Source organism: Thunnus thynnus, chromosome 9 (assembly GCF_963924715.1).
Source record: "Thunnus thynnus chromosome 9, fThuThy2.1, whole genome shotgun sequence".
Classification (NCBI taxonomy): Eukaryota; Metazoa; Chordata; class Actinopteri; order Scombriformes; family Scombridae; genus Thunnus; species Thunnus thynnus.
The window spans coordinates 9,528,234-9,540,143 of record NC_089525.1 but is presented as its reverse complement, the minus strand read 5'-3'; the positions used below and the strand labels follow the sequence as shown (position 1 = coordinate 9,540,143).

The window sequence follows — 11,910 nt, the reverse complement described above, 5'->3', positions numbered from 1 at the left end:
GCACGTGCTATATTCACAAGGAGAGGTGGGCTTATATATCAGCTGTTGTTTTTTTAACTCACCATCTATGGATGAGAAGATCAGCATCAGTTGTCAGGCGCTGCTGGTGTGTGCCTGAGCTCAGCTGTGAGGAACAGCGCCCCCTGCTGCGCACCTGGGACACAGGTGACGTCATGGATTAAGGCAGTAACCCCTTCCTCCACACACACACACACACACACACACACACACACACACACACACCACACGTCTCATATAAGGACCACTTTATACATAGGGAGGTGAGGGAAGTATAGCAGGTAAATATGCCACGTGCATATAGGCCTGTAGATACGTAGCTGACACAGGTAGATAGACAGACAGATGTCTTCAGGGCTGCAACTAACTAAAGTTATTTTCATTATCGATTAATCTGTTGATTATTTTCTCGATTAATTGATTAGTTGTTTGGTGTATAAAATATCAGAACATGGTGAAAAATGTCGATTTCGCAAAGCCCAACGTGCAACTTACAAATGTTTTTTGTCCCGACCAACAGTTCAAAGATATTCAGGCTACTATCATAGAAGACTAAAGAAACCAGAATATATAATAGGCCTATCTAGAAAATATATTTTTTCATGTACAGTATAAAATGCAGAAAAGAGAATTATGCATTTTTTTCCTTAAAAATGACTCAAAACGAGTTATCAATCATCAAAATGTTGCTAATTAATTTTATGTCGATCAACTAATTGATTAATCAACTACCTGAATGGAAAACAACCATCATCACCATTACTGAGCATGATGTGCTATCAGCAAAGACATGTACAAGTGGTTTTTATACTCTAGGAATGTGTATTTTAATTTAAATAGCTCATTTAACACACACACACAAACACTCAGTAGGAAGAGATCACAACACACGCTGTGGTTACAGATGAAGCATCTTCATTGAATATATGGAAGTGACAGTACAAAAATCTCTTCTTTTAAAGTGCAAGAAGACATGCAGATCTTTTGCAAACCCTCAAACAGATAGCTGCTCTACAAAGCAATAATAAGGACTTGAGAAGTCCTGCAAATGAAAACATATTTGGCAGTCAGTGCTTGTGTTTATGTTATTGGCAGGGTACCTTGTAAGGGTCAATGTTTGTTTCATCCGGTTTCAGAGAAGAAAACATTTATAGCTCCATTTATCTAATGGTTTAGATTACTGTTGCCTATTCCTCATACATGCTCTTAGCCTCTGTCTGTCATTAGCCATACTGCAGCAGAAATGCCAATAAGCTATTAGGCTGTAATAAGGGGGTGAGTATTGAAAGTCAGCTACTCAGTCTTAAATGCTAAAGGTGCAGTATATTGTATATATAGTTGCAGCCTATTTTAGGATGAATATCTGTATAGAAATAGAGAATAATACATATAAATGTAGACAGTATGTTAATATGTATATGTAGTTAGAACAAGATAAGAAGTAATACAATTCAAATAGTTAAATACAGTATTGCCAAAGCAGGTTGAATAAGGTTTACAATGTAAGTCACTAATGATGTGTCCAAGTAGCACCAAGAGGTGTATTCTAGACATATATATATATATATATATATATATATATATATACATACATATACATATATATATAGATAGATAGATAGATACAGTGTATACACAAGGCTTATTTAAAATAACAATGCCTGGATAGGCACAACATGTGTAATTCATGGCTTTGTCATAGTTTAGAACAGTTTATATGTAGGGTTACTTAATTTTGTGTATATTTTTTTTTACATATTTATGCACAACAACCACAAGGCAAATTCCTTATATGTGCAAACCTACTTAGCAATAAACCTGATTCTGGTGTGTACAACAAGCTGCTCCAAACAAGGGATGGGATTAATAAAGTTGTTTGTATTGTATTGTATTGTATTGTATTGTATTGTATTGTATTGTATTGTATTGTATTGTATTGTATTGCATTGTAATATACTTTCAGGGGAAGACCACTGCAAAAACACTTGAGAGGATACTTTGACATGTTCAGGTGATGAGGAAACAAGTTTGTGGAGCTTCCACGTCTGTCACCTTTTTTAAAAAAATTTTTATAAACAGCTTTATTGAAACACATATACAACAAGTTTACAGCATCTTGTGTATATAACTTGAGTCTAACACACACAAAAACATGTCAGGGGGACTATAATAAAAATAATTTAAATTTAATTAAGTTAAATAAATATAATGTAATGCTTACAGTGGTTATACATTTTAACAGCTTTTTTATTTACACATTCAGATATTGAAGAAATGTATTGTTTGATATGGACAGTCAGCTCTGAAAAGTTTGTCTTCTTGCTTAAGAATTTGGACTTGTGAATATAAAATTTGGTCAACATAAAGTAAATTAATCAAACAGAGCCATGAGCAGAGATTCCTGTCATTTCAGTGAATCTTAACAATACATTTTTCCAAAGTAATAAAAAGTGAGGGTAGATACGATCAGCAATAAATCTTGACTATTTACCCCACAGTTGTTTTGTATGCAGGCCAAAGACCAGAATAAATGTAGCAGCGTTTCTCTGAGCTCCCCACAAAAGGAACAACTTACATCAGTGTCTTTTATTGAGTTTCTGCAAATACTGATTAGTTGGATAAAAGCTGTGAAGCCATTTAAAGGATATATCAACTCGACTTTATTTACATAGCAGCTTTCATACGAACATGCAGCCCAAAGTGCTTCACATAGCAAGATTATAAAACAGAGAAAAAATAAAAACAAACATAGACAACAAAAAATACAATTTTGCAAGACTGAAAATTACAACAATATAACAATAAAATGTTGAAAATAAATAAATAAAAGCCAATAAAATAAAATAAACATCAGGGATTAAAATAACATCAAACGGATGATTAAAACTTTATAACTAAGGCTATAACATTACTGGAAATTAAAACCCAGATTAAAACGATAGATCTTTCATTTCCTTTTAAAAACACAGAGAGCTTTCCACGTTAATATTCAGAGGCAGTGTGCTCCATAAAAACAGAAGGCAGCCTCATCGCTACTTTTATGGGACGCATAAGGAACATTTAAAAGAGAAGTGGTGGAGGACCTCAGTGATCTGGCTGGAACATAAAATGAAAGCTCTCTGATGTTAGGAGGAGTGAGGTTATTTAACCTTAATCCTACCGACTCCCACAGACCCCAGAGGTTCACTTTTAGTCATATTTCACAGATGCTTCATTCCAGCGTTCCAATTTTTCATGACTTTGTCAATCAATTTGTTCCTGATGACTTAATATCATTGTTTTCCATTTCTGTTTTACTTAAAAATACGAAAATATTGGGGTACTGGGGGACTCAGTTCCACCTATACAGTTTTAATAGATGGAACTATTTGTTTATTTATTGAGTTCATGTTTGCCGTGGGTCCTAATTTAAAGTATCACACACTGTCAGGGGGCTTGAGGGCTTTGTAGAAAGATTGTACTTGGGATAAAAGCTGCAATTTGTATTAAAGAAAAGTTTATATTTTCCTTTTACACAATATGCTAATGAACTGTAACTTTCCTAAAAAAAAAAAAAATTTCCAGATGACATTAATTACATTACTAACAATGTTTTGAGAAGAAATAATTTAACATTTTGCTATGATGGTTGTTTCTTACAGTAGTTTATTCTTGGGGTCCCGAGGGACCCCAGTGGGTGGTCCTTGCATGTTAAATATGTCTGTAGGATGAGGGTTGAAGCTTTAAAAACAAGTAAAATAACTTTAAAATCATTTCTGAAACACACAGAGAACCAGTGCCGTGTCTTCAGCAGTGGGGTCATGTGATCCATGTTCTTTATTTTAGGCAAGACTTTAGCAACAGCTTTCTGAACTAGCTGCATTTTCTTACAGACTTTTTTAGGTAATCCAGCAAAAAGGGGATCACGGTAGCCTGAAGGGCCTGTTTGACTTTGTTGCATGCCTGTGACCTCCCTCCTCCAGCAGCTCTCTGAACAGTCACCGGTGGGCGGGACCACCCTGCTCAGTTTTCACCCTCTCCAGCGATGATCTTGAGCTCCCATTGGCTCCTGTCTGCAGACACGTCACAATCATGATTAGAATTGATGATCGGACGTTTTGATTTCATTGTCTAGCAAAGAGGACTGACTGCTGAAGAAATCTGCTGAATTTGAGCCTACCGTCTGATTTTGGCATCAAAAATGGTGAGTAGGAAAGTGATTCTAGTTGTGGTTTCGGGGCTATCCGGACCCGTGTTTGTGCGTCTCTGCTCGCAACCCGGCTCAGCGAGCATGACCATGCCCGGGTCTGGAAATCACACATTTGGAGGAAAAGTTGAGCTGCAGCTCTCCACGGGGGAAAGCTATGCTAAGCTAACGCTACCTGACGCTGGCTGGCTCGGATATGGCCGCTCGGGCCTGCAAGCTAACATGAGCAGTCTGTGTTGGCCGTGGTGGCGATGCGGCGCTTACCCGGTTTGTTTACCGTGTGGCTCTCGGTCGTAAAGTTATGGCATGTGCTTCCTGTGCTGTGTTTGTGTTTCTCAATCCCCCGCCGGGCTGTTTGCCTGGTGGCGTAATAATCTGACACAATTTTGTTTGCTAATTCTCTCCGTAATGTTTCCATATTGACTGTGGCCATGCGCAGTCAGCCTGCCAATACAACCCTGCTGGATGCTTATTGGTCGCACAACATTCCCGTATGTGACATTTTCTGCTTTTATCAAAAGCCCTTTTCAAACTTCGTCACAACAGTTTTAAGCTCTCTGTAAATCTAAACGTTACATCAGGGCTGCCTGTTGTTCCGGTCACTAACTATGTACTGACATAATACAGGTCAGCAATGTATTTGAATGACATATTCATCATGTTTTGCTCCAATATCCACAATTTATGTCACACTGACTCTGAATGAGTAAAAAGAATAAGTTGTTAAAGTTTGAGTGTCACTTTGTCTGTATTGTTTATCATGTTAAAGGAAATTTAGTTTTGTCTTTTTGAGGAAATCTGTTATGTTATCTTTCTTTTTGAATATTTCCATATTAAAAGAAACTGAAAAATCATCTGTCGACTACTTAATAGCATTACATCAGTGATTGTTACTAGTAATACAAGGCTTTAATATTGCCACAAAGTCAGATATAAGTTGTAATTAACATAAATCTCCTTATTGCAATTTATACAACTTGTTTAAACAGTTTTATGTGATTAACATAACACTGCTTGATTAGGCACAACATTTGTAATCATGGCACACAGCAGCTTTGTCATAGTTTATAACAGTTTTAGCCACCAGTTTGTTGTATTTTCCAGCTTCGCATTAACTAATACTAGAGATGCACGGAAACTGATATCGGAAATTGGTCCAATACTGACTCAAATAGCTGGATCAAATATTGGATACTATTATTTTTTAATAAATAACAATTCAGTAAATTTATATGTATTTATTTGTTACATATTGTTTTGCAGAGATATGAAAGCAATGTTTAAGTCAAGCCTGATGACTACTCGGTATCCGCCGAAACCAAAACCCAGCTATCAGTTTCAGGACTGAAAAAGTCGGATTGTTGCATCCCTAATTAATATTACATGACAAAATGTTGACCATTTGTGTGCCATATGACGAAACTTAATTATTGAGCGTCTTAGTTCTGATCAAGAGAAGTCTTCTATTGTTTTTAGTGTAGAATTGTGCTCATGACGAGATGGCTTGAATGATGTGTTGCACACTCTTTTTATTCACTTGTACACTCTTAAATATAGTCTTGTCTGCTTTGGTTTCTCCGCAGCCACATTACCCAGCAGTGTGCCAGGTGCACTGAGACAGGATGAGTACAATCAAAAGTGCGCTAACCTAGAAATATGGAGGTTTTGCTGTGAGCTGCATGGCCGCCCCGTTCCCCTCCAGTAGCAGAATGGATGCGTGGCCACAAAGGCGAGGCCTGCAGACTGTGAGTATATCAAGATCTGCATTCCAATATGAGTTAAAGAGATGACGTGTTTTTGTACAAATTGATTACTTGCATCTAAAAAAAAGCACAAGTATTGCTTACGTGTTTTTCTTGCTATGACAAGTCAGAATGTTTGCGGAGAAAAAGGCCTGTTGTCTACAAAATCTTATTATAGTGTATGAGGAGAAGAAAGGAAATTGCGCAAGTGTTATGAACTTATCAGTTTAAAGTGAAAGCTATCACTTTTACGCAATCATCTGCTGTTATCTGTCCATGAACTCTTGTGACCTCTGATCTCATTGTAATTTTTTTGGGGGGGGTTCTTTATCTTTGTGGTTGTCTCTCAGATGAACCTGCGGTCAGTGTTTACAGCTGAACAGCAGAGGATCCTGGAACGTTACTACGATAATGGGATGACCAATCAGAGCAAAGCTTGCTTCCAGCTAATACTACAATGTGCTCAGGAGGCCAAACTGGACTTCAGCGTTGTCCGGGTACGCCCATAAAATGTGCTTATGTGTGTGTGTGTGATGGATTTGTGTTGCACCAATGTGTTTCTAACGAGGGAAACCCTTGTTATGCAGCAGTGTCCAGGGTAAGTAATTGAGACGGAGGAGTCTGGAGTCTGTGGTTTTTTCCCTTCATCTCTTACAGAGTCATGAATCATTATCCTCACTTTGCTGAATTAGTCCCTCTAGCGTTTTTGCAGAATGTTTTTTAAGTGACATTACCGAGCTGATTGTTCTTCTCCCCGCAGACATGGGTTGGCAACAAAAGACGTAAGCTCGCCTCCAAGGTAGAGCAGAATGGAGGCATGTCTCATTCCTTATCCAGTCATGGCCTCGCCGGGGGACTACTGTCCAATCACTCATTAGCCGGAGGTGCTCTGTCCAATCATGGCCTGGCGGCAGGGGCAATGCTCCCCGCTGAAATGACCGCGGCGCGGAACATCCAGAATCGTGTGCACCTCCTCCCTCCGTCGTCTTCCTTCCCTTCTTTCTCGTCGTCATCCTCCTCCCCTTCCTCTTCCTCCCCCCTCAGCAGTGGGAGCAACAGCAACAACAACAACAATGACGTCATACTGACCGGGATCTACTCTCTCAACTCCGTCCCTCGCTCCCGACCGAAACCCGCAGCCCCGCCATCTCAGTCAGACTCCGAGCTTTCAGCGCACCCATCCTCCTCATCACTGATCAACCAGGCCCTGCAGAGCAGAAACAGCTCCAGCTCCTCACCTCTACACTCCAAGCTGGTGTCACTCTCTCAGAACCCGCCATCCCTCACATCTGCCTCAGGGCCTTTAGTCTACACTGCAGTCAGGAAGGGGAGTCTGTCCCTTGGGGAGGCGGGGGTAAGTGCCGGAGCAGGGGTGGTACCTCACAGCTGGACTAGGCAGTATGGTACAGCGCAAAATCGCCCTTGGTCCTCTTCCTCCCAGTCCCAGACTCAGCCCAGACCTCACTCTAATCCCCAACCTCAACCACCTGCCCCACAGAAGACTCGGGTCTCCCTCCCAGTCCGAAACTCCAGTCCTGCCTCTGACCTGACACCTCGTATCCAGCAAGTCTTCACCTTGTCAGAAAAAGTCAAGGGGGACAGACTTGGGCCTGAACTCGCGTCTATTCGGAAACTTCAAGAGAGTCATAGGCCGGTGCCCCATCCTCTGGACACTAGTCATAACTTCTCCATCGCCATGGAAACTGCAGACGAAGAAGATGAGTGGCAAAGGGAAGAGGAATTGGCAAATATGGCCGCTCAGACTCACATCAACAGGGAGCAGACGTCACCGTCTGAGCCGTCTGTGGTGAGCGGAAGCCACACACCTCCTATGACTAGCTCCAAAACCGCACTGCTTCACGGCAACACAGCTCTTCAGGGCAGCTACTCCCTCACAGCACAGACCTCACTCACAGGGGAATCCAGCTCACAGGTAGGTGGTGTTCTAGTGTTTCTGCTGTGGTCTCTAAAAGTGAATAGAAAGACTTAACCTAAATGTGTCTGTCTTTGTTTGCAGACTTCGATCGGTGTGTGCGCTGCCCCCTGGGTTATCAGCAACTCCAGAAAGAGAACAGTGAGTACTGTTTTGTGAAGCCAATTGCAAGATTTTACATGTATAGAATAGGAGAACAACTGAAGGTACTAGGTTTACTGTGTGGTTATTACACACTTATTACAAATCAGCGTGTGTGTCATGTGTTCAGCTGCAGGATCGGACCCAGTTCAGTGACGGGGACCTCATTCAACTGAAGCGTTACTGGGACCGAGGCATGACCAGCCTGGGCTCAGTCTGCAGGGAAAAGATCACCGCTGCAGCAAACCAGCTCAATGTAGACACTGAAATAGTCAAGGTAATCAACTCCACAGGGTTGAAAAGAAATTACCTCACAGTGTAAAAAGAATTATAGAGAAATCTAAAGTATGGGTTCCCTCTGGGCATCGAATTTCTGCAGCATCATTGAAACAAGAGAGATGTTTTGTAGACTGAGAACGTTTTTAGCCTTATCTCACATTGTCTGCTGACAAGTCTGTGACATTTAGAGAAAACAAGACCATTTGACTTTTCTCAACTTTTGTGCTGAAGGAAAACAAGAAGGAAGAACTTTTCTAGGTCATAGAAGTTTTCTAACGTACTTACACAAAGTTGTGGAAAAGTCACGCAGTTCTATATCAGGGCCACGGTAGGAATGCTGATGGACTAAATATAGTCTCTCAGTCCTGACACACACATGACCCGCTGCCATCTCACTCGCTAGGATATTTACTGCGAGGGAGAAAAAATCTTTGCCTACAGAGAGATACAGTATTAGGATCATCTTGAAATCATTACTACTGCTACCTAAACAACTGCTTAAAACTAATTTAGATGAATCTTAATGTGAAACATAATGTCAGGTAGTCATTGGTGGTAGGCTGTATGGTAATAGGTAAATTACTGTTTAGCATTTTAACCCCTCTGATGTGAGTGATGCTGTTCACCATCTAACTTTTCTGTATTAAATTAATAAAAAACAGAATTTTCCGACAGGGAAAAAAAAAAGTATCATGTTATTCTTAAATAAAACAGTACAGTTTGTATTCAAGCTTACCTTCACATTCATCACACTCCTGAAAAATCTGCTGATATCCTCGAATTTTAGTTGTAATAATATAATAGTTTTTTGTCCACGGCTGTGACACACTCTCTCTCGCTCTCTCTGTCTCTCAGACATGGATCAGTAACAGACGGAGGAAGTACCGTCTGATGGGTATTGAAATCCCTCCACCTAAAGGTGGGCCTGCTGTATTCACAACCTCATCCCCAGGAAACGAATCTCCGGTGGCGCTTAGCCCTGACGAGGAGCGGCTCAGAACGCCTGACCTCGGAGATGACTTGAATGATGGGGGATCTGTGTGCCTGTCAGAAGGTGAGGCGACACATACTACACAGACACACCGACACCTACCTCCGTATAAGCCGTGTGTCTCAGTATTAATGCGGTGTTCTCTCTCCTAGATGGCACCATCGACTCACAACACAGAGACGGAGAAGATGGAACAGATGTGACCACTGCTGCTCCACTGGCCAATAATGTGGTACTTCATTATTTCTCTGATATTACAGCACAGCCTCATTAAATGCAGCCTCTGCCCAAATGTAATAAAAATGTATTGGAGCTCATTCATTCTACTTTTAAGCATATAATCTCATACAGTATTAGCTTGTAGCAACAAGACTGTAGCAGCTGTGCGTCATCAACCAAATATGACATCACAGTAGGAAATGCACAGGTGTAAATGAATTATGATATGATATTGTGTATGTTGGCTCACTGTCACGGCTTATTTATGGTTCATATTAATACACATTAACAGTCTAGGGGTGCACAGTTAGTCATATCATAATCTCTACTTTTTTGGATTCCACTGTTTTTTCAGTTTTTGAGTTTATATTTATATATACAAATAATTTTTTTTTGAGAATTATCTTTTTTAATTCTTAATTTCTTAATTTAATTATTATGGTCTTTTATATATATATATGTGCAAATAAACTAAACTAATTGTACTTTATTCCCTTTTTCATTATCTGTGTGTTAAGTAATTGGACCTAATCCCTTTGTTTTCAACAGAAGATCGAAGTAATTGATGAGGACGAAGAAGAAGAAGAAGAAGACGACGACGATGATGATGGTGGTGAAATTGTGGCCTCAGAAATAGAGCAAATGCAGAACCTGCTGGAATTCAAGGTGAAGAGACACGCACACAGATCAAGCATAAACTTGTCATAATTCTTCACAGTTATGTTCTTCAAACTGAACTGTTGGTGCTCGTCTACCGTACGGGAGAAGTGCCAACACTGAAGAATCTTTGTGATGCTAAATGGCAAATACATTGTAACTCACAAAGATCTCTCAGGTTCTGAATTAACTTTTCGTTTTGAATCCTTTCAGCATGAAGAAGTACAGTTCTTAGAGCACGAGCTAGAGAACCAAAAACAAAGATACCAGGAGCTTGCAAGCTTCACGAAGAGCCTGCTGAGCGCTGTGAGGAATAATGATCTGGAGAGACAGCAGGTATGTTTACACAGCAACATCTTTTAATGGAAAAATTAGCAAATTTAGAAAATTTCTAACCCGAAGTCCACTGTTTGTGTTTAGGAACTCATCGCCAGTCTACCTCAGCCTTCAGACCAGGACTGGGACATGACTGTGAAGAGGGGAACTCAGCCTGATGCTGTGTCAGAAGATGAATTCTCCAACCACGACGAGTCCCCGGCTGCTGGTGCGAGCGCCGTTGACCCCACACAGGCGCCGGCGAACGACAGTGTCCCACTGGTCACCATAAACGAAGACGGTTTTACAACTGAAGTTACTGAGCCCTCTGCATCAGAGGAGCAACTGCAGGGAGCAGTCCAAGAACAAGAGTGACTATCTCATGTACATCAACTCACGCACACGCTCATACAGATGTTTCCACACTCCACACAGAAGCTGGACTGTATGGTCTTACATTAACACAAACACTCTGATAAACTCATGCTCCACGCCCAGTGCCTGTGGATTGATGCTTCACTATGACTGTTTGGGCTGACAATGCCTTTTTTTACTGCATATCATTCGCCTTGCTCTGGTCCAGTCCAGAGAGAACAATAAACAACCTCTCACTTACCTGTCTGTGACTTTTTCTCATGCATCACCCACTGAACAGAACACAAGAGTCGTGTCTGCTCATAATAAAACACCAGCCTTCACTTTAAAAATTCACACTATAAGAAACAAGAACTATGCGTTATGATATCTGTCGTTTCTGTCGTTAACCAGCTCAAAATACTGTTGTAAAAATGAAACGTGACTGATACACAGTCATTCTAATGGCAGTTATTGGTCTTGTACTTAATTAGAAGGTGATATTTGATCTTAAACCTTTAATATACCACAAGAAAATGTCCACAATGATCTAATTCACGTTCAAATAAACCAGCACAGACTGTCTACACACTTGATAGTTAATAGAAGTGGCCAAATCAATGTTACAATCGTTTAAAATTGTTTCGTCTCCCAGCATCGATCAGAAGTTATGACAATGGTGTTTCTATGCATAAACAAAAGGAGACATGTAGCAGACAGTATATCCAATACACAATACATATTACAATAACAGGTTAAGAATTGCACTATTTAATTATTATCGTTCTGCACAATGTATAATAATAACATTGTATTGAACATTGCACACCATATAATAATGATTCTACTCTTGTGCTATTGTTTTTAATCATATTTCATTATATGCTATGTATATAATGATTGCACAGTAGATAATAACTATTTTCTATCTATCTCAACTACTCTCATTTTATTATATACTACGTATATAATTACTGCACAATGTATAATAACTACCTTTTCTATTTTAGGCCACTATTTAACTATTTTATTCTATTGTTGTATGCGATGTGTGCTGGACTGTGCTGTTGTGACA

General features: G+C 40.0%; 1 protein-coding gene across 1 annotated transcript; it reads left to right on the top strand.

Moving 5' to 3' along the window:
* The first annotated feature begins 4,055 nt into the window (after window positions 1–4,055).
* Window positions 4,056–11,096, top strand: hdx (highly divergent homeobox). Its single transcript, XM_067598729.1, has 11 exons — window positions 4,056–4,201; window positions 5,788–5,949; window positions 6,297–6,443; window positions 6,707–7,879; window positions 7,964–8,020; window positions 8,151–8,297; window positions 9,155–9,353; window positions 9,443–9,522; window positions 10,059–10,175; window positions 10,380–10,502; window positions 10,587–11,096. The coding sequence occupies exons 2-11, from the start codon at window positions 5,884–5,886 to the stop codon at window positions 10,854–10,856; spliced, it is 2,379 nt and encodes a 792-aa protein (XP_067454830.1). The 5' UTR covers window positions 4,056–4,201; window positions 5,788–5,883; the 3' UTR covers window positions 10,857–11,096.
* The last annotated feature ends 814 nt before the right edge of the window (window positions 11,097–11,910 follow it).

Bases quoted from the DNA above. Each gene is read 5' to 3' on its own strand.
- hdx (XM_067598729.1), top strand. From the start codon at position 5,884: ATGGCCGCCCCGTTCCCCTCCAGTAGCAGAATGGATGCGTGGCCACAA. The intron at 8,021-8,150 runs GTGAGTACTGTT...TCATGTGTTCAG, and splicing joins GCAACTCCAGAAAGAGAACA to CTGCAGGATCGGACCCAGTT. The intron at 9,354-9,442 runs GTGAGGCGACAC...TCTCTCTCCTAG, and splicing joins ATCTGTGTGCCTGTCAGAAG to ATGGCACCATCGACTCACAA.